At 40.7% G+C, this 24,048-nt stretch overlaps 2 protein-coding genes across 5 annotated transcripts in view; one reads left to right on the forward strand and one right to left on the reverse strand.

The window, feature by feature from the left end:
- Positions 1-1,243: 1,243 nt before the first annotated feature.
- On the forward strand, positions 1,244-21,638 carry zhx3b (zinc fingers and homeoboxes 3b). The gene is made up of 3 exons (XM_079802767.1): positions 1,244-1,471; positions 13,901-17,282; positions 20,785-21,638. Exons 2-3 carry the CDS (start codon positions 14,060-14,062, stop codon positions 20,793-20,795), a joined length of 3,234 nt encoding a protein of 1,077 aa, XP_079658893.1. The 5' UTR covers positions 1,244-1,471; positions 13,901-14,059; the 3' UTR covers positions 20,796-21,638.
- The window catches only part of plcg1 (phospholipase C, gamma 1), an 87,779-nt gene continuing 85,236 nt past the window's right edge, over positions 21,506-24,048 (reverse strand). For all 4 annotated transcript variants that reach the window (XM_079802762.1, XM_079802765.1, XM_079802763.1 and 1 more), the window contains exon 33: positions 21,506-23,767. In XM_079802762.1, the coding sequence (XP_079658888.1) occupies positions 23,728-23,767 (40 nt within the window). In that variant the 3' untranslated portion in view covers positions 21,506-23,727. The remainder of the gene's footprint in view (positions 23,768-24,048) is intronic.

Here is a 24,048-nt window from a genome sequence, read left to right on the forward strand (position 1 = left end):
TTGTATTGGTTTAAAATTTTATTTATAGTAAAAAAGTATACATTTGAATTGCATTTTTTTTTTTATTTAGGTCATCCTGTACCTACTGTAGAAAAATGATAGCTAATAGTAATTTTTCTTTACTTTACATTTTTTATGTTGGATAAAAGTATCTGCAAAATTAGTAAAGTAAATATTTTTGACATAATATGTAAATTTGCTTCACAGCACTGGTACGTCTTTAAGATATCTGCTATTGAGATGTCTTTAAGATAGCCTATTCTGCAAAACATCTGTAGTGTACTAGAAACATTTGATAAACATCTTAGAAAAAGCAGTTTCACTAGATCATAAACATATTAAATACATTTTCTAGATGTCTGTCAAAGAGCAGTTCATCTGGAAAACAAAACGCTTGACAAACATCTTAGAACTCCGGCATCCAGGCCAAATTTACCCATTGGCCCCTGTCCATCATGGCCTCCTAATCATCCCCATATACAGATCAGCTTCATCACTCGGTCTCCTCTCCACCATAAGCTGGTGTGTGTTGGGCGTTCTGGCACAATATGGCTGCCGTCACATCATCCAGGTGGTGCTGCACATTGGTGGTGCTTGAGGAGATTCCCCCCCTTGGCCTCTTCCATGTAAAGCGCTTTGAGTACCCAGAAAAGCGCTATGTAAATGTAACAAATTAGTATTATGATATGTCAAAGAGCAGTTCATCTGGTAAGCATACAAACATCTGATAAACATCTTTAAAATGTCAGTTTTATACATTCTAAATCATAAACATCTTAAAGACATTTTCTAAATGTCTACTTAACATCTGACCATACAATGTGAGCGATATATCTGCCAGACATCAAATCTCTGAGATGTAGCCTATGTATGCTATCGGCGTTTATTAAGCCAATAATTTAGACAACAGCACCGATGCACAGTATACATGAAAATATCTGTCTTTATATTTAAGAGGGATGCACTCACACGGGCTCATCATGCTCATAGGCATCCATATGTTTCAAAAGCCCTGTACATGAGTGTAGTATTTCTGCAGCTTTCACATTACCTCACTTGACCTTTGATGCAAAGCTTTAACCACAACACATTACTTCACTGTAACTCAAACTTTCAGGCGCAGAAATAACTTTTCATTCATGACAATGACTCATTTCGTATCCTTGTGTATGAATGTTAATAACTCATTATCAGTTTATATTCATGAGCTGGTCACCAGGGCTTCGGATGCCAGTGACGCACCAGTCACATGACACTGCTGCTGGTGACGTACGGCGTGAGTTTCTTTCGCCGTCTGTGTTTAACACACTCTCACACACACACTCGACTGGACATAAACAAGAGTGAAGGGCCTTTGTGCTGCACTCATCACTGTATCTATCCTCCAGCACAAGCTGACTTGAGTTGTGTTTATTGTGTGTATGGCAGCTGAAGCTGCGCGTCTCCGACGGGATTTGGCTCGTGCCCGCGGGTGAGTTTGTGTTTGACTTTTATTGTTACACATCGACGTCCTAATCTATCATTAACAGCAGCTATGCTGCACTGATACATGTAAAGTGACTGACTGCTGCTCTGTGAGTGAGTGAGTGAGTGTGTGTGTGAGTGTGTGTGTGTGTGTAATGGCGACAGGAAGAAGGGGTGGAGATGGAGTTTGTGGTTATGGTTTTTTAATATGTGATCATATTTCATAATATTAGTATTCATATACATTGAAGTCGACCAGGATAACGGTACGTGTGTGTGTGTGTGTGTGTGTGTGTGTGTGTGTGTGTGTGTGTGTGTGTGTGTGTGTGTGTGTGTGTGTGTGTGTGTGTGTGTGTAAGATCAGAGCATGCACAATAATGTATGTGAATTAGCCTACTAGTGCTGAGGTCATGTTCATGTAATCTGATTTAATAGTTTCATCTTAAAGTTGAATGTATCAAGTTGGTTGTTTAATTGTTATTTAAATGTATTTCCAGGCTGTCATCTAGTCTCAATTTTTAATGAACTCTCATGTGATCAGAACTCAAAATATATCTCTGACAGTGGACACGTTTTAGTCATGTTTAGTGAAAGACTGATATGTGTCAGTTAGGCCGATGCATGGGGCAATATTTGGTTATTTTGAGATTATGACTTTGGATATTGTTTGAATTTTAACATTTCCGATTCTGCTTATCGATTCTCAATTTCAGTACGGTAAATTTCACATTTATTCGAAGTCTTATTGCAAAACATTTCATTGTAGCTGATTAACAAGAACAGAAATCAACAGGCTAAAGGACATTTACACAAGGAGCTTGTCTATGGTTTAAAAATACCATAAACACAACTAGCACAACTAATAACATACATTTCAGGCATTATTAAAGACAAGTAAACACTCAAAAATGACAAAATAACAAGTACAACTGAACAAAGATATGATTGAAATAAACAGTTTTAAGATTTCCAGGTACAGAAACTGTAATCAAATGTAACATAACACTGCACTTTATGAATAAAATGTACATTACAAATATAGCTACAAAAGTCAAGAACAGCTTTGTCCTAGGAATATTAGGCTGCTGTCCCTTTAAGAGCTGCACTGCTCTAATATACTGTTACACACGATTTTTCTCAACTGTTTACGCTCACTTAAGACTGCGAGGATATTTTGACATTTTTGTGTGTATTTGTCCGTTCAAACACAAAAAAAACACGGAAGAGAGAGAACTCGGTTCAGTATTGCGCACTATTTAGTATGAAAGGCGGCTTTCTGTGCGCATTCTTTGGACACAGAAAACAGCGAGCGAGTCTTCTTGCGCTTGAATGGTTAAAAAATCACGTTAAAATGCGCTCACAGGAACCGATAAGCGGAGATCACCGGTTCTTGGTAATTTGGAACCGGTTCTCGATACCCGACCCTACCAATAACAGCCAGATTGGCTGATAAACAGAACAAGTCATGAAATTATTGTAAACAATGTATTGAAGTGATATTGCTGATTTCCAATGAATATAGCCGCTGCTGATATGGCATTAAATCATAAATAAGTAAACAGAACAAGTGTGTCAGATTTAAAATACACCAGTTGGATGGTGCACATGAATTCTGTTTTGAATTGTAAATGTAGCTTGTGGAAAATGCAAAATGAATGTTATTATAAAACTTGACAAGTGTTTATTTAAATTTGCATAATTGCTATCATTAAACTGTGTTATTCATACTTTTTCCCCGTTGTCCACCATAGCATCAGTATTAGTCATTTTTAAGTACACTCACTCACTTGCGTCACATTTATGAACGCTCATCCACACGTAGATGTGACGGATTGTGTTCAGTCAGTGAAGTTTAGTGGTAAAGACTGAAACGGATAAACATTTTGTTTCCTGTCCTGAAGCTCAAGGCTGTCTGAGGTGAACATCTGATGCCAGGCCTCAGCAAAAGGTCATGGTGAAAATGCTCTTTATGACTGACGTATTATTCAGAGCTATTACCTTGAAAGGAATGACAGTCATCTGAAAGTATTTGGCTGTGCTGAACCTCTCGGTTTTGTTTTCATGATGTATCATGTCTGTAGGAAGAAACAAAAACCCTAAATCATCAGTACAGTGGCTCTATGAAACTGGGTTTCAGGTCTTCCTTGTTTTACTCTCCTCTCCTTCTTCCCGGCGTCCAGGTGGGATTATTGCAAATCTGTCCCCTCACAAATCATGGAAGCGTTCCCGTGGCTGGGTCTGAGTCAGGATGAGGGTTGCGGGTCTGTTAGCGGCTCTGGTCTGGTCAGCAGGAGCTGGCATTGCACTGCCTCGCTGGTTAGGAGAATGTGATGTCAGCCATTTTAGGTTGGACAGCAGAGCGTGTGGTGTGCCGCCATTTTTTTCCCCCCTCACTCTTCCATTTTTAACTGAGCCTTAACACCTTAGGTGCTGGCGACATCGAATCTGTGCCACTCTGCATTTAAAAAGCATTGGCAGCTTATTATAATGACGTTTGGGATAATAACCAAACTGAGCAAAACATAGCAAGAAAGCCATACTGTGGCACTTCTGGTGTATTTGACGAAGAGGTAAAGCATATTTTGAGTTAGTCCAAATCGGACTAACTTTTGTGAATTGTTACAATAGACTTTTATTAGCAATTTTAGTTTCAGTTGAAGTGAGTCCACATGCATTGAACGAGGGAACGCCGTGCGATTGACAAAGAGTGAGGACAACCACACCTATCCAACAGAGTCTGAAATAAGATCAGGGCCTCGGAAAAACAAGCCAGGGACCGAACGCTGCCCATGGGTTGACCACTGTGTGTAGTAGAGCGTTAATTCAGTGTGTATGTGAGGTGTGTGTGTGTGTGTCTAGGGGGGGGTTGCCATGGGGATAGTAACACACCAGTGGTGCTGACGACCCGTCTCCCTGCAGACTGGGCTGAACTTGTTGAAGGAGAGAGAGAGAGAGAGAGAGAGAGAGAGAGAGGGAGGGAATGGAGGGAATGGGGGAGGGGTGGCGACTCTGGGGTACTTGTGTTTTTGCCAAAGCAAACATAACAGATAGAGAATATATTGTAACCCCAACATCCGAACGGCTGAGAATTGGTCCTTCCACTGCTGTGTCACACAGGACATGTGATATTGTTGATTTACGTGTCCTCCAGGCAGAGAGACAAAGATACTCTGTTCGAGTGTATAGGCCTCCAGCATTTAAAGTTGGTATTCGTACCTTTTAGTGTCAACAGACTTGTTTGCTCAAGGGTGAAGAAGATCAACAGGTATGCATTACATTTGAAGGGTTAGTTCACCCAAAAATGAAAATTCTGTCATTAATTCCTCACCCTCATGTCGTTCGACACCCGTCAGACCTCCGTTCATCTTCAGAACACAAATGAAGATATTTTAGTGTAAATCTGATGGCTCTGAAAGGCCTCCATTGGCACAATGCACGGTTCACTCTCAAGACCCTTAAAAGGCACTAAAGACGTCGTTACAAAGTCCATCTCACTACAGTGGTTCTACAATAACTTTATGAATCGGCGAGAATAGTTTTTGTGCGCAAAAAAAACCCCTAAATAACGACTTATATAGTGATGACGATTTCAAAACACGGCCTCATGAAGCTTCGAAGCGTTATGAATCAGTGAGTCGATTCAGCAGTTTGAATCGCCAAATTTCAGCAGTTTGGCGGTTTGACATGTGATCCGAATCATCATTCGACTCACTGATTCATAACGCTTCGAAGCTTCATGAGGCCGTGTTTTGAAATCGTCATCACTATATAAGTCGTTATTTAGGGTTTTTTTGTGCACAAAAACTATTCTCGTCGCTTTATAAAGTTATTGTAGAACCACTGTAGTGAGATGGACTTTGTAACGACGTCTTTAGTACCTTTTAAGGGTCTTGAGAGTGAACCGTGCCATTGTGCCAATGGAGGCCTTTCAGAGCCATCAGATTTACACTAAAATATCTTCATTTGTGTCTGAAGATGAACAGAGGTCTGACGGGTGTCGAACGACATGAGGGTAAGTCATTAATGACAGAATTTTCATTTTTGGGTGAACTAACCCTTTAAGTATTGCCAAACACGTCCGTGACCTTTTGTCTCAGTCAGACCCTAAAATGCTACCGCGTGTTTTTAGCGTGTCGGAGTAGATCTGCGTTTCTCTACCATCAACTTTAGCTCAACGATGCTTTCGGTAAACATGTGGGTTTCAGGAACACGTTTGTAAACTTTTACAACTTATGTCGGGTTGAAGGGTAAGCTCATTTTTAGGTAGTTTTGCAGACGTGGGTTGCTGGTTGCGGGTTGGGAGTGCTTGTTCATGTATCCTCAGCTTTTTCGAGAGCTTGGCTCCCAGGTTGACCACTCGCTAAATAGCTCATGGTGGAACATTCCAGAGTCTTTGGAGTGAGCCATAGAGGAGGAGGAGGAGGAGGAGATGGGGGGGGTAACGGCTCTGTGATTGTTGGATGAGGGTGAAAAAAGGGTGTGTGTGATGGGGGTAGGGATGGGGAATTGGTATCAAGGCAAAAAAATTCCTTGGTGAAACACCTCACTGCTTCCTGCGACAGTTAATGGCCCCTCCCCAACTTCCCAACACATGTGTACACACACACACACACACACACACACACACACACACACACTCACACCTCAGCCCAAACTCTCTTGCCCTGCCCCCACACGTCTTCTCGTCCTCAGGGTCTGACCCACATGATGGATGTCAGGCCCGCCTACCGCTCAACCCCTTTGTGTTGGTTATCTGACCCAGCATCGTTGGCAGTGCCCTCATGCAAACCGGAATGGCGACACTGCAACGAAGGGCATTTCCATCTGGGAAAAACAGGAGATGCGTGGCAGTGTGTTCTGTTTGCAAGGATGAACCTCCGCTTACCCTCCGACAAACACATGATCACCTAGATGTACGTGATTTAGCATCTGACACTTTTGCTTCTGGGCTCAGAGCTTTTTGAGGCAGGATTGGCAAATGGCTGACGCCACCACAAAAGCGTTCACAGCTCAAGATGGTTACTTGTGAAGACTTGGCACTATGACGACGGACACAAAATAAGAGTTAAAAAAAGTGTATTTCGCATCTTTAAAGGGTTAGTTCACCCAAAAATTAAAATTCTGTCATTAATGACTTACCCTCATGTCGTTCGACACCCGTCAGACCTCCGTTCATCTTCAGAACACAAATGAAGATATTTTAGTTGAAATCTGATGGCTCTGAAAGGCCTCCATTGGCACAATGCACGTTTCACTCTCAAGACCCTTAAAAGGTACTAAAGACGTCGTTACAAAGTCCATCTCACTACAGTGGTTCTACAATAACTTTATGAATCGGCGACAATAGTTTTTGTGCGCAAAAAAACCCTAAATAACGACTTATATAGTGATGACGATTTCAAAACACGGCCTCATGAAGCTTCAAAGCGTTATGAATCAGCGAGTCGATTCAGTGGTTTGGCGGTTTGACGCGCGATCCGAATCATGATTCGACTCACTGATTCATAACGCTTCGAAGCTTCATGAGGCCGTGTTTTGAAATCGTCATCACTATACAAGTCGTTATTTTGTTTTTTTTTAGCACAAAAACTATTCTCGTCGCTTTATAAAGTTATTGTAGAACCACTGTAGTGAGATGGACTTTGTAACGACGTCTTTAGTACCTTTTAAGGGTCTTGAGAGTGAACCGTGCATTGAGCCAATGGAGGCCTTTCAGAGCCATCAGATTTACACTAAAATATCTTCATTTGTGTTCTGAAGATGAACGGAGGTCTGACGGGTGTCGAACGACATGAGTCATTAATGTCATTAATGACAGAATTTTCATTTTTGGGTGAACTAACCCTTTAATATATCTCTGATTGTGTTCGTCTGAAAGAAGAATGTCATATCCACCTAGGATGGCTTGAGGGAGAGTAAATCATGGGCTAATTTTCATTTATGGGTGAACTATCCCTTTAACAGACTAAACCTGGGGTATTCAAGAGGTCCAGTCTCTATATTTCCTTCCCAGTGAAGGTCCAGACAATATTTTTTTGTTGAAAAGTTATACATTTCCATCTGGCCAGCAGTAGTGCTTTGTAAAAGAAAAGAAGAAGAAAAAGCAGTCAAAATATTCATCAAAGATGACAAAAACAGTGATATCTGAGAATTTTGAAGCCCAACTAGATATGAAAGGGACATTTTTAATCAGGCTACATTTAGATACCCATGTATGGCAGAAGGCCGTGTGACAGAGATACTGTGTGGGGGTTCAGGGTTTTCCTCTTGAACCGTTGACCTCATGACCATTTTTATATTTTGCTTAAAATAAGTATCTACCAAAAACCAACGATATATAATGATAAATACGCCTTCATCATGAGAAGAAAACGAGTAATTTCAAAGTTTCCTGGCCATACACATAATTTCCCCAATTATAACGAAATGCTCTTAAAGGGGGCATAACACACACAGTTTCTGCCAATCTCAACCAGATTTTGTTGGTACGATTATAGTCTGAGAAATAATCATGGTTTCACGATTATTATGCATTCATTAATTTCACAATGCACAAAATCACATGAACACTCTTTAGATTTTAAAGTGTTATTTTTTGCTACCCTTTGAACCAGAAATAACACAGTAACCAAATAATACAGCACAAAAATAATAATGAAGACAAAAGTCCATCTCTCCCTTTGGAATTAAAGAGAGTTGACCTCTGCTCTGTAAACATCCATGACACTGTGAGGGGAATAAACTGAACTGTTTCTGTCACCAATTGTCATCCATACGTATTCATTTTAATACTCTTTTTAATAATAATTCATCTAATGTTACACGTGGCCTGAGAAAGTCAAATCTATTATTCTGGTTTGTTTGCGTCGCTGATAAATTCAAACGTGCTTCCGCGGTTTGGCTGGCACTGAGCCGTATATCACTTTTCAACCTCATAATGTTTATTTGAGTTTTCAGAGATTTAAATAGACATTTCAATGAATTACTAGCTTATATAAAAAAGACATGTATAGTTTGTTAAATTTAAATTCTATACACTGATATCTATGGAAGCTGCAATAATAGTTTTCAATTATAATTTAACCCTAAAAGAGGCAACGTGACCCACGAGTTGCATACTCTTTAGTGTCTTGTTTGGGGCATAAGAAAGATGTTTTCATCAAATCCTTTTATCATTTATCATAGCCTGGTGACTGGTCTGTGTTGAGTATGCTGGTCACATGATTTGTTTCAAGTTTTCTGTGATCAATTAGTCAGCCTGTCCTAAACCCAACATGGACGTTGGTGCAGGACATTCAGATTTTGTGATAAGTAAATATATATTAATCTAACTTTCTTTTAGAAAAAAATGCAAAACAACTGCTAATATTAATTGTGAACATTGTCTTAAGATGTTGAAAAAGAAAATTTAAGTTAAATGTTCCTCATGCTGTTATTTACCGCATTTTAAAAAGTATGTAACTCCCAGTTCACGTTCCCTGGTTAGGGTATAAAAAAGGATCATCCACAGTATTGACAATGAATGGTGTCTCAAGGTAAACTGGGCTCCCTGTACTGGGGCCTCATTTATAAACGTTGCGTACGCACAAAAGAAGGCGTACGCCACTCTCTACGCAATAATTGGTATTTATAAAAAGCAAACTTGACGGGAAAATGTGCGGTCCTTCACGCAAGCTCTGACCCAGGCGTACGCACAAAAACGGGTGAAATGAGAAATGGCGACACCGTCGGCAGATGGAAGAAACACGTGAAAGTGTGTGAAACTGTAGACCGTTGTGTAAAAGAAATGGCAATACTGCCTCTCATAAATAACTTGAAGACTTCACAAAGCAAGTCTTACAATGAACAGCCTACACGGACACACGTTTGATCGATCTGCAGTGTAAAACAAACAAAATCAAACGAAAATTACAACAAATGCAAAAAAAAATAAAAAAGTGAAATATGTTTTGCAACAATGTTGGCATGTTATGCAATTCATCCTCATAAATAATATGGTAGACAGAACGAAATAATGTACAAAACTGATATTCTCGTCAATGTGTCCGTCTGGCGGAGCAGATATAGATGCAATTAGATAGACAGATAGATAGATAATTAGGGAGATATATAGATAGATAAATAGATAGATAGATGTATTAATTTTCCACTGGGGAAAGTTGTTTTCATACTTAAAATTTCTTCATCAGCTACGGAATCATGGTATTCATGCAAATGCCTTTAGTTTGTTTTATTTTCGATAAAATAACACATGACGTATGTCTCAACCATTCAGAAAGCTGCAAGACATTACATTTGCACTGAACTATTTCCCATTTCCACGTAGACAATAGGGAAAGGGATTAATAGGGATTCCCCAATAATTGCCGGCAGTCCCTCATCAAGAGGGCTCAGCTCCGGTGTCCCCTTTCCCCCACCCGTGGCACTCTGGCGATGGAGCGCTAAACGCTTTTTTGCCTCGACTTTGATGTCCGACCATTTCTTTTTTTTTTTTTCGGCCACGGTCCGAGGTTGTGAGGCTACAGCATTTACGGCGTCTGCAACCTTTTGCCACTCAAGTGCCTTTTTGGCATTAGTAATGCCCACACTGTGCCCTCCAAAAAATATTTTTCTCCTCTTTTCCACCTCGCCAACGATAATTTCTACTTCACATTGAGTGAAGTTACGTTTTTTTTATTTCCTCTCTGTATTTGCCATGATTTCGCAATCGATGAATATTAACTTGTGGGCGTTTCACGGACTATTTATGGGCAACGATGGGCGTGACATGAAGCCGCAAAAGCTGCGCTACATTTAGAATTGATTGTGATTTATTAAGGGAAAACTGCGTAGGATGTGCGTGCGCACGGTTTTATAAATCCGAATATTTCTGTGCGTACGCACATCCTATGTTTCATCCGTACGCCACTTCTGACGCAAATCCTACGCAAAGTTTTATAAATGAGGCCCCTGGTCATTGCACTATTGGGAATTCCAGGGTGACGAGGGAGGGGTCGGTTGTGGGTGGTGGGAGGGCCAATAGAAATCTCGTTCAGGAACGGGGCCCTTAGGGAAGACCCTTATAGGCCCACTGTACACGGTCCCCCTTCTCAATCTAGGTAGTTTGAGTAAAAAAAAATTGCAAATGTTAATATTCACATGTAAAACTGAATTTATTACTTTTTGTTGACTACATCTTTGCATTTTGCACACCACCCACAACCGACCCCTCACTCGTCACCCCAGAATTCCCAATAATGCAATGACCAGTACAGGGAGCCCAGCGCCAGTTTACCTTTGAACTCCATTCATTGCCAATACTGTGAATAATCCTATTTTATACCCTAAACAGGGAACGTGAACTGGGAGTTACAACTCATAAAATCAAAACTCTGGGAATATGTATTTTGGGGAAAACTGATTAATTTACGTGATGTAAACTGATCCTCTGAATTGCAAACTCGTCGCGTGTTATATCAACTAACATGATCACTGTAAAGGTGTTTAAACGACAAAACACATTCACTTCCACATATTTGACATTTGGAAAATATCATAATTCATGATATAGTTAACAAGTTTGTAGATATTTTGAATAAAAAAGGAAAAAGGAAATAAACACGATACTTATCTGTATTGTGACTGCATGACGTGTCGGCATGGAAATACGTTCTAAAATAACGGTCGCTTTAAAAAACTCGCACTGGGGGCTCATGTTAATCTTGAGTACCTATAGAGTACTGCATCCTTCATATCATATCTCTGAAGCGTCTTTAGTTTGATCATAGTTATAAAAGACAGATATGCTGTACCGATTCTTTCAGAAAACAGCCGAACTCGTGGAGGCGTGCAGTGGGCGGAGCTAAAGAATTTCGAGCATGCACACTCCCTGGATAACTTTCAATTCACTATACGTTTGTGTTGTTTACATTATTACCGCCTGCGGTTCCGACTCGTGACCGCACTTTTGTTTCTGCTGCATGAAATAGTCGGGTAAAGTACGCATCGAGGGCACATGTCGACCGCAAAGGGTTCTGAATCCTAAAATGACAAATGGGACACCCTACAGTCTCGTGGACTTAAATTTTCAACTAAATATTCAACAAAATTTTCAACAAAATTTTCAACTAAATATTTAAAGGGGCTATATGCAACTTTTTCCCCAAAATAAACGTAACAATAGCCTTTTTATTTTACCATTTATGACTCAAAGATCTCCTGATGAGCATACTGACACCTTGTCCGCTCACAGTGGGTGCACCTATAAGTCTGTATCCTATTTTTCATATTTTCTGGCGGGTCGTCTTTTCCCGCGCTGTCTGCGGATGTGACGTCACCACCACTGCGAGAGCCAGCAGAAAATGAGAGCAGTTCTGTTTTTTGGCCACAGGTGTCAGTCGCGAGTTTAAATTTCAGAAAAACGCATATAGCCCCTTTAACTAAATATTCAACTTAATATTCAACTTAATAGTCAACTAAATATTCAACTAAATATTCAACTACATTTTCAACTACATTTTCAACTAAATATTCAACTAAATATTCAACTACATTTTCAACTACATTTTCAACTACATTTTCAACTAAATATTTAACTACATTTTTAACTAAATATTCAACTAAATATTCAACTAAATATTCAACTACATTTTCAACTACATTTTCAACTAAATATTTAAATACATTTTCAAATACATTTTCAAATAAATAACTGATCTGCCCACATTGTCACTGTATGATAATTGAAGTAAGCTGATGGGACCGTTTTTCCCAGAGCGGCTGTACAGCCGAATCAAATTCTGTTGCATTATTTTCCTGTTACCACTGTGAAGCTGCTTTGAAACAATCGGCATTGTTAATGTGTCATTTGGGACAGGGCCTAACATGTAAAACTAGTCTAAGCAGTTTATGCAACCGGCCACTGGATTAAACCTCTCCTTGTCTCTGTGACATAGTAGAACTGGGTAAAATTGTAGTACTCTCCCAGAAGACTTTTCAGCTTGGTTATTATCAGTCATAGATAGCTCTACTGTATTGGAAACATGTTCACATTGGCATTGTTGTGGATCTCTCTTATTATGATGCATCTGTGTATTTGTGCCACTGCCCCAAACCACTTTCCTTTTGAGGGTTAACTTGGAGCTAAGAAACCGTGCTGCCCTGTTCTTGGGTATGTCTGCTTGCTGCAGTCAAAGATTAGTCAATTTGAGAGAAGTGGCCTGTATTTCGAGCAGTTGCCATGAGAAGCAGAAATGAACTGCAGTGGCTTTTTTGCTGTTTGTTTGGTGAATACGCTGTTGAACTTATTTGTTTGGATTACCTATTAAGCTCACCAAAATCTACATTGAGACATTTTCGTGCTCAGGGTATTGGTTTCAGTACAAGAACTTGTGTTAAAATAAAATATTAATCTCTTACACAATAATATTTAATTGTATTAAATTAAGATATACATCATTAAATGCAAAAAGTCTGGCTGTGCTTAATGGGTAGATGTTTGTACTTTTTCTGCACACTGCCGACACAGGTAACGTTAACACAAAATATATTTCTTTATGTGTGTAATTATAGAGGAAATATTAAACATTAACATGTATCTGTGTTTAGCTGAAGAAATTGATTCGAATAGCTTATACAATAAAAAGTAATACAAGCCTCTGTTACTATATTGCGCTCTATTGTATTAAAATTCAACATTTGCCAAGCGTTATCTCCGAAATAAAGCTTTATCTGTCTGAATAAGTTATGATGCATGTATTTTATTTCCTGATTGAGCAACATCTATTTCAGGCTCTTAAAGACGAAATTTATAGCGTTTACAGTTTCCATATGAGTAAAATATTATCGATGTTATGTTGTTGAATTAATTATTAATTTAAGCATCGTTTAAATCATGAAATGCATAATGAAATCATAGTTGAAACATTTGCAGTTAGCCTACTGTATGAATAAAACCAATACTACAGCACAACATAAATACATAAACACCACAGTACAAGGCGATTTCAGGTTACAAGGCATAAATCTTTATTCTGATTTCAGAAGCACACTTTGACATTTGTAACGCATGCGCTGAAGTGTCTCATTCGCCGGCCGAGCTGATGTTCACTACTGTAATGAATATGAACGTAACTTTTTAAAAAGCAGGGGAAATTCCTGACTTGTAACGAATAACCATTTGCATGCTTAGGACGTTTTTGTTGTAAGAATGTACAGGGAGACTTCAGATATAAAAACGGTGCCTCCTCAGGCAATGTTTTCTCAGTAAAATCATATCATTTCCTATTGATTCAAAAGAACCCGTGAATACCAATATGGCGGCTTCACTTTATGCCGTCATGAGCAATCCAGTTCCCTATAGATCAGTGGTCATTCAATAGGCAGTTTTTTTTTTAGTATAACTAAATTGATCTTGAATTCTGTGATTGTTAAATGCTGTTGTTTTTTGTCTTTACAGATTGATGTTCTGATGCCTGATATACATTGCCATTAAGGACACAGAATGCTTATCATGGACTGATGATCATGTCCATCTCCAAGTTATCAGTGGATGTTCTATAAGAGCGGAGAACCATAAGAAATCAGGAATCTCACTGGAGACTAAGTAGACAGAACCATGGCTAGCAAGAGGAAGTCCTCCGTGCCATGCATGATTCCTGTAAAAACCCTGCATCTGCAGGATGACTTTCAACGGGACAGACTGTCCCCTCCAACCAAGGACATTGGCTTTTCCTTCAGAGAGGGAACGCATGCAAAAGGTTGTGAAAGTTTGGGTGAGTCCTCCGGGCAAGATGCAGGTGATATCCATAAAGATGGCGACGTTTACACTTGTAAGCCATGTGACTTCGAGACCCAGGACCTAAATCTTTTCCTCGATCATGTCTACAGTGGGCACCCAGATTTCCGCGTCGACCCCTGTTTTCTTTGTGTGGATTGCGGGATAAGTGCTGCAAAATTCGAGGGCTTAGCTCTGCACAATGCCCGTGTCCATCCCAGTACAATAACCACCACACTTAAGCTCAAAAAGAAGGACAACAGGATCATGGTAGAGCAGAGTCTTTGCATGGAGCCTTGTGAAAGCACCAGCTCTAAAGAAACGGAGATATCCATCACCAAGACACCAATCATGAAAATGCTGAAGGGTAAATCAGAATCCAAAAGGATTGTTGTTTCTCACCCCGCCACTGATGACCCTCCGCCTTCTGTTACTAAAGCGGTGGGGAAAAATGACTCTCCTGCAGTTACAGTCACCCATGTACCCACTATTGTTCACAGTGGAGCAGTCAGCAAAGTTGCTCTGCCATCCGCCATTCAGATTGTTAATGGCTCTGGGGCTTTACCCATGCTGAAGACGGCTGTCACACAAGTTGTGTCTGTTGTGCAGAACACAAGTCTCAATCAACACTCTGCTCCAGTCTCCTCATCCCACTCCTCTTCAGGCTCTTCATCAAGTACTAAGAATCTTCCAAAAGTGATGATCCCTCTCAGCAGCATTCCTACCTATAATGCATCAATGGACAATAGCAGTTTCTTAAAGACATCCTTTAGCAAGTTCCCCTATCCTACCAAGGCTGAGCTTTGCTACCTTACTGTAGTCACCCGGTATCCCGAGGAGCAGATCAAGATCTGGTTCACGGCACAGAGGCTAAAACAAGGGATCAGCTGGTCTCCTGAGGAAATTGAAGATGCCCGCAGGAAAATGTTCAATACAATCATACAGGCAGCACCTTCCAATGGGCAGCAACGTCAGACCCACCACACTGCTACTCATCCAACGATCACAGTTCTGGGCACAACTGCCATCCCCCACATCTTACAAGGTAGCCTGGTCGGACAAGGAGGGGTGATTGTCACCCAACCAATGATGGCTAATGGGATTCAGGTCAGCAGTGCCCCTGTTGCACTAGCGGTCACACCCAAACCTCAGGCTGCCGCAAAGCCTATGATGCAGGCCCGACCCGCTGCAGCCCTGGTAGCTGATAAAGGAATCAGCATGGTTTTAGGCACCGTTGGTAGTAGTAGTAGTGGAAATTGCAGTAGTAGCAGCAGTGCTAGTGCTAGCAGCAGTTCAAGCAGTATTAGTAGTACTAGCAGCTTGTGTAGCCAGGCTAGTGTAATCAGTATTGGTGCCAGAGGCACTGCAAAGTCAAACAGCAATGTTAAGGTCAGTGCACCGGGTACTAATGGCACTTGCGTGCAAAGCAACGGTAGTATTGTGAAAAGTGAGGGTAAAGGCAACTCTGAGGCTAAAAGCAGCATTAACAGCAAAAGCAATGTTTCATCAGCCAGTACCACTCCAACCACTACCTTGGTATCTACAGCTACAACCGATAGCGCAATACCAAGTAAATCAGACTCCCCGTGTCCCATCTCTATGAACTCTCGTAGTTTCTCCTCCGCTAACTTCCTGGACCCCAGCTTTAACAAAACCAAAAAGTCCCAGGGACAGCTGGCAGCCCTGAAGGAGAGCTTCCTTGTTAGCCAATTTCCTAATCAAGAGGAAGTAGACAGACTTATAAGCCTGACTGGCCTGTCTGTGCGTGAAGTACGGAAATGGTTCAGCGATCGCCGCTATCACTTCCGAAATCTGAAGGGTTCAAGGTCAAGCGGTGGCGGTGGTCAAACGGGTACAGCTAGTGGTAGCATTTCCCAACTCGATACACTCGCTGCTGTAGACCTGTCAGAAAACAGCACACCCCCAGAGAGACCCAGAACTCCCCAGCAGTCGCCTCTCAGCCTCTCACAGACTTCATCTCCACCAACTCCAACACGCCGTCCTCCACGACCCCCATCGCCAGATTTCACGGCTATACGGTACAAGGAGCGAGAGCCTCACCAGGTTCGTGCTTTGGAAGCCAGCTTTGCTCAGGACCCAGATCCATCCGGTGAAGAAGTTGACCGGTTAAGAACAGAAACAAAGATGACCCGCCGCGAGATCCATAGTTGGTTTGCTGAGCGGCGAAAGAGGGTAGCAGCAGAGAAGAAGAAAGAGGAAGCCGAGAAGGCGGAAAGGGAAGATGTTGATGCTGTGGGAGAGGAAGAGGTGGATGGAATACAAAAGGAAAAACCAAGCAATGAGGAGACGCTTGAAGCTGAAGACTCCTCCATGGAAATGCAAGAAGTCAAAGAGGAGAAACAGCGGGATGAGAGCGGTACGGAGCCAAAAGTTAACCCTATCAAGATCAATCTCAAAATGCTGAAAGTTACTGAATCTAATGGAAAAGGTGAGCCTGAGGGAAGTCAACTGATTGAAGGTACCAAGATGCCACAATCTCAGACTTCCCCATACCGAGGTAAAAAAACACCCGAACAGCTCCACCTGCTGAAGCAAGTCTTTGCACGCACCCACTGGCCCAGCAGTCCCCAGTACAATGAACTGATCGCTAAATCAGGCCTACCACGACCAGAGGTGGTACGTTGGTTTGGAGATTGCCGCTATGTCCTGAAGAACGGTCAGCTCAAGTGGCTCGAGAGTTACCAGACCATGGTAGATGAGGAAGACTTTCAGAAAGCTAGCATTAGTGTTCTAAAGGAGCACCTTGACACGCATGGCAAATTAGATGAGACTAAGTTGGAGGAGATTGCCAAGTCAAGTGGGCTAGGTGAAGAGTCGATCCGGCGGTGGTTTGCGAATAAGATGCCACTTGTATTGGAGGAAAGGAACTCGGAGAACACAGGAAGCGTGATGACTGGCTCGTCATCTGCAACCCCAACAGAAGCTGCTCTAACGCCACAGAATCCAGACCATGAAGATGTAAAGGTGGAGCAGTCAGGGAGCAGCCTAATCTCAAAGGATCAAACAGCAAAGTCACCCATTGAAATATCAACAAATACTAAAGGTGATTCATTTTCTGCCAACTTACCCAGCACGCAAAGTGTCAAAACTGTACCTTTAGAGGTACAACAGTTTGTCACTGGGGCAGTACCCTTAAAGGACATCTTTGTTCCTTTTTTACTCCTAAAAGGTGCATATTAGTACCTCAAGAGTATACAGTTGCAAGAAAAAGTATGTGAATCTGTGATAAGTGAATCATTTTAACAAAATAAGAGGGATCATACAAAATGCATGTTATTTTTTATTTAGTACTGTCCTGAATACGATATTTTACACAGGGTTCCCACGCTTCTTGAAAGTACTTGAATTTCAGACACATGGATTCAAGGCCTGGAAAGTACTTGAAAACAAACATAGGTCCTTGAAAGTGCTTGAATTAAGCATGAACTGCATTTTGTTAGAGTAGCATGGTGCTGTTACAAAAATTGGCCTTCATGCGCAGCCAAAGCCAGAACAAAACAGCATTACAGGAGGAAGCTATTTCAATATATTTCTGCTGTTCCATAAGTGCCATCTACTGTCAAAAACCCTATTCAGACGGAAATTGTTTCTCATGGGGTCGTAAGATATTCTCATCATTGTCAGGGGCTAGTCTGATTTTATTGCCGCCCAAATCCAGAATGTCAGTGTTTTTCTCCCACCACCCGCGTAAAAATCCCCGGCCGAATGACCTACTGTTTTTAAACAAACCCCAATGACGTGTGGTAATTTAATTGCCGTCCGAATCCACATCTCTGAGTTTTCAAGATGAGATCACTTCAAAATTCACTGGAAATTATCCTTTTTGACCCCTGCAGGCCACCGTACGGTTGCGCTTCGCTGTAATTTGGATGCATTTTAAAGATCTAGACTTTGATTACTAAAATGCTGGCAAGTATTTACAAGAGCAATATTTCATCATCGCTCAAAAAATAAAAAGAAGAAAAGCAGGTAAACATTTGAAATGGGTCATTATTACAGCAGCAATTATACTCATTAAATATAATATATGTGCAGGTCTTAAAAGCCTTCAAATTGATTTTTAAAAAGGTACATGTACAGCTGATTTAATTAATAATTTAGCATATTTTTAATGTCTAACAATTAACTTGTCCATATCTTTTCATTTAATTGGAAAATGCTTGTATACAATATTATCTCTATATGTTGATGTTTTAATGAAGTAATGATTTATAAAAAAGAAATCTAAAACTAGTGTGAAATAAATGTTAAAAGCAGGAATAAGAGCTGCTGCAAACTGCATCTCTCGTTAAAACTCGCTCGCTCTTGTAAACCAGCCTCTTTCCTCATTGGACTTTATAAAATTGGAAATTGTATTTTAGTTGTCAGTATATGCCTTTGCATTACTGCATTAATGATACACACAGGTACAGTAGGTATTTGATATATTGGCAGTAACACACCCACCTTTATTGTATTTATTGTGCTTGATTTAAAATAAACGGTGCTTTAAAAAGTCCTTGAATCTGGTGTTCATGAAAGAGTGGGAACCCTGTATTACATAAGAAAGATCTTTACATGTAGTCCACAAGACAAAAAAAGCTGAATTTATTCAAATGACCCCGTTTAAAAGTTTATGAACCCTTGAATCTTAATCCTGTGTCGTTCCCTGATGATCCACGGCTCTGTGTGTGTGTGTGTGTGTGTGTGTGTGTGTGTGTGTGTTTGGTGATGGTTGTTCTTGAGTCTCTTGTTTGTCCTGAGCAGTTAAACTGACCAGCATTCTTCAGAAAAATCCTCCAGCTCCTGCACATTCATCAGTTTTCCAGCATCTTTTGCACATTTGAACCCTCTCCAGCAGTGACTGTATGATTTTGAGATCCATCTTTTCACACTGAGGATGATTGAGGGACTCAAACACAACTATTAAAAAAGGTTCAAACATTCACTGAAGCTCCAGAAGGAAACACGACGCATTAAGAGCTGGGGGGGTGAAAACTTTTGAACAGGATGACCAATGTTTCTTATTTTGTTTAAATATGATTTTGTTCCTTTAGTACTGCCATTCGGAAGCAACAAAGGATACTCACATGTTTCCTGGAAGACAAATTAAGTACAATTTACCTTAATCTTCAAATTCAAAAGCTCTTAATGCGTCGTCGGAGCTTCAGTGAATGTTTGAACCTTTTTTAATAGTTGTGTTTGAGTCCCTCAATCGTCCTCAGTGTGAAAAGATGGATCTCAAAATCATACAGTCCCTGCTGGAAAGGGTTCAAATGTGCAAAAGATGCTGGAAAACTGAAGGATTTTTCTGAACAACGTTGGTCAGTTTAACTGCTCAGGACAAAGAGACTCAAGAACAACCATCACACACACAGCCGTGGATCATCAGGGAACGACACACAGGATCAAGGGTTCATAAACTTTTGAACAAGGCCATTTTGATAAATTCAGATGTCTTGTGGACTGTATGTAAACCTCTATGTAAAATATCTTATTCAGGACAGCACAAAATAAAAAATAACGTGCATTTTGTATGAAAATTATTCCCAGATTCTCCAAGGGGTTCGCATACTTTTGCTTGCAACTGTAAATATGTACCTTAAAGGGTTAGTTCACCCAAAAATGAAAATTCTGTCATTAATTACTTACCCTCATGTCGTTCGACACCCGTCAGACCTCCGTTCATCTTCAGAACACAAATGAAGATATTTTAGTGTAAATCTGATGGCTCTGAAAGTCCTCCATTGGCACAATGGCACGGTTCGCTCTCAAGACCCTTAAAAGGTACTAAAGACGTTGTTACAAAGTCCATCTCACTACAGTGGTTCTATAATAACTTTATGAATCGGCAAGAATAGTTTTTGTGCGCAAAAAAACCCTAAATAACGACTTACATAGTGATGACGATTTCAAAACAAGGCATCATGAAGCTTCGAAGCGTTATGAATCAGTGAGTCGAATCAGCGGTTTGAATCGCCAAATTTCAGCGGTTTGACACGCGATCCGAATCATGAATCGACTCACTGATTCAGAACGCTTCGAAGCTTCATGAGGCCTTGTTTTGAAATCGTCATTGCTATGTAAGTCGTTATTTAGGGTTTTTTTGCGCACAAAAACTATTCTCGTCACTCCATAAAGTTATTGTAGAACCACTGTAGTGAGATGGACTTTGTAACGACGTCTTTAGTGCCTTTTAAGGGTCTTGAGAGTGAACCGTGCATTGTGCCAATGGAGGACTTTCAGAGCCATCAGATTTACACTAAAATATCTTCATTTGTGTTCTGAAGATGAACGGAGGTCTGACGGGTGTCGAACGACATGAGGGTAAGTAATTAATGACAGAATTTTCATTTTTGGGTGAACTAACCCTTTAAGGTACTGCCCCAGTGACGAGCAGTTTTGACACCCGTTTTCTCTGTGTTAGTTTCGACATTTGGTTTGGGATCTGGGCCGACACTGCTTGGTAGCCATCAAATGATTTCCACTGTAGTTCATGAGGATGGGTGAATTAAAAAGGAATTGGTCATTCTTGCGGTTAATACTTGTGTGTTTGTTTTTTGCAGAGTCTGACTGAAGAGGAGAGTGGATGCATGAATGGATGTAAAGCGATATCAGCCTATGGGATTACGGCACATGTGACTTAATTGAATTCTTTTTTTTTTAATATCAGATGAAACTGTAACCGGAGCACTGGAGGACACCTCTGCAAAAAAAAAAAAAAAATCTCTCTTCTATAAATGTACATTTTCTTTTTCACCCAAGAGCTGTCCCACTGTTCAGGACACGGTGAGGATTATTAAAGGTCAGGATACACCCCTTCACCAGCCAGCTGCTTCTTCCATTGGGATAGAATAGAGGGGGAAACAGACCTCGGTTTCGTGAAGCGAGACACTTGTGTTTTTTTTTTTTTGGATGGGTATTTCCTTCTTTCTACTTCTGGAGTGGAACTGCCAGTTTTAGGGAAATGATGGCGTATGAAGCGTAAACTGCACAGCTCTTGTTGAGCCCTTTTGTAATTCTTAAAATATGATATCGATATGAATATGATATAACTGCACCTCAGAGAGGTTAAGTCGTGTGCTGTAGGTGAGTGTCAATACCGCAGCACTTTTGTGTTCTTCCTTTCATTGAAAGTAAAAGAAAACCGTAAAATCATGACAAAACAGATTCACCAGTGTGAACGCTTAGGCTTGTATGATTTTTACAAATATTATTTGCAGAATAAATTTAATAAAAAACAAATGGTCATGGATTTTCAGGCTTGGACAAAATAAGTCACCTTTTCATTGTTGAATAAGTACTTTATTCTCAGGCTTGATTATGTTTCATATGAAAAGCAAAATTAAAATGTGTACTTCCTCCAATAGAGCATAGGCACGTTACAGAAAAGGCTTGGTATGTAAATAAAAACATTGGTAACAAAACACTGATGCAAGAAAGCATGGAAAAAGGCATACATGTCCAACAGGGGACCTTTCGTTGATGTATATATGTATACATACACCAAGGCACATGAAAGATGACGCAGCAGAAACTAATGGAGAAGGGCTACAGAAATTCGACATGGAAAGGGAATTAGGAATAAATGCAGGTAAGTTCCCTCTGAAGGGCTTTGGCCTGGTGTTTTCTTCTTCAAAGCTCAGGAAGTGATTGTGGTTCCTGTCTTTCTGTAATATTTCTAGATTGAAAAGCCGCTGTACACTTAAATCACAGAGACAGACTAGGGAAAACAAAGAGGAATGACAATTTATGCAAAGACGCAAGCCAGCTACACATCCCTCCAGGTAAAAATGACCCCTCTTCTCCAGTTTTCAACATTTCTGCATATGCCCAAACGGGGGAACATGCAACAATAGTACTTCTGATGCACAGAAACAAATAAATACTGACAAAAGTGCCATAACTTTTGCAAAGAAAGCGGGGCTGCGAAGCACAAACTCTGCATAGTCACCTTGCTCCGTACAAAAAAAAAAAGCACCTGGACCTCATGGTCAAATGGAGAGCCAGGTAAAGCATCACAATGACTTGTGTATGTGGTTGTTAGAGTAAATGATTCTCAGAAATACATGTGTATGTGTGCGGATCAGTAACATCTCAACCTCTGCTGGCTAAACAAGAGAACTGCATGAAACAGCTGCAATAAATATGGCCTTTTTTACTGTACACCGACTGTAAATACTGAGGTTTAGCAGTCTTAGCCTGTTTATCAATGAATTACAATCTGTGCTAGGGCAAAACTAAATGACTGCTTGGCACAAGGTGTACATCAAATGAAGGAATGACCAAAAATTCCCTTAACTCTTATCCACACTAACATTTATCAACACATCCCAATGTACTGAGACAAACTGATTTGGTCCCAATTTCTTGTATACACCACTTGTACAGTCTACCTTTGGCTTTCTTTAAAAGACACCACGGCTAACACACACTACTAAATCATACATAACGTTTCCTCCCTATTTGATCTGATAAGACGACATAATAAAAAGCCTTCAAGAACAAGACGTTTCAATTGCTAAAGGAGGAAATGTAAATGATACAAAAATCACAGAAATGTTTTTAGAGGGTTAAAACGTTCTGAAATGAGATGGTCCAAGTTCTGTAAACTAAATACACAACATTCCCGATGCGCCCATAGCCTAAAAACCCCACCTGAGCTGTGTGTGAATTGAAGTCCACAGGTGCAGACTGGGAAGGAAAAAAACAACAACATAAAATAAGGGGAGTGATATTGCTCTCTGGTCACTTGATAACTTCATAACTTTATTTTAAAACAAAATAAAGGCTGTTCTTGAGTTAGCCGTTGAAGAATGTCTTCCTGAAGCGAGGACAGCAAATGAGATCCCGGGACACATTCAACACTTTAGTCCGGAGAGAGGGAAGAGAAAGCGCGAGAAACGCAATTAAAAAGGCCAAGCCCTCATATTAGAACATACTCGTATAGAAAAAAAACACGAAAAGTTTAAAAACGGACGTTTAAATAATAAAAACATGGAGTGAGAGGCTCTTTGAGAGCTGCAACGCTTTTCTAACCGACGGCAAAATGGGGCACACACACACACACACACATTTATATATTTATATATAAGCTAGAGACAGAGTAAAGAAAAGTATTATTACTCCATAAATGTTAACCTGGAATCGGTTTTAAAGTGATGAATGATGCAGCCCCGGCTGGATTCTGAAACACTGGCCCTGTGGTCCACCCTAATGCTGTCCTGGAGCTGTATCAGAACACAACCGTCCCTTCCGCCGCAGGTCCGGATTGTAGCGAAGCAGATATTTGTTCATTTCTGTCCGTGAGCGAAGGCTCGGTTCACAGGTCCCTCTGCCACTCGCACGGCCCTGAGCGGGAGAGGGAGATCTGTCCAAAAAATGCTGGCGATGACGATTTCCATAGAAATTGTTTTTTTCGGCAGTCCTTGACATCACCAGCTTTGGAGGAACCCTGTGGCTGGCCTTGCGTCTGCTCTGTCCATCTGTCGTCCGCTCGAGCCGGTGCTTTACGCGCGGTTATCAGCGCTGACGCGAGCCCTGCGAAGCCTGCAAGGGGAAAAGAGACTCAAATTGAACCGTTTATCCTGACTTGATCATCAGGATTATAATATTTGGGTCCACACTGCAGCTTCATTTGGCCAACTCGGACAGGAAGAGACCATCTCACTACTCAACCAGCCTGATTATGAAAATGTGGAGGTTTTGAATTATTTGAATGTGCTGGTCTATAGAGTTCTGCAGGGATGAATCGTACTTTAGTTTTTTAGGTTAAAGGGTTAGTTCACCCAAAAATGCAAATTCTGTCATTAATTACTTCCCCTCATGTC

The sequence above is a fragment of the Gobio gobio genome, assembly GCF_949357685.1.
Source record: "Gobio gobio genome assembly, chromosome: 21".
NCBI lineage: Eukaryota > Metazoa > Chordata > Actinopteri > Cypriniformes > Gobionidae > Gobio > Gobio gobio.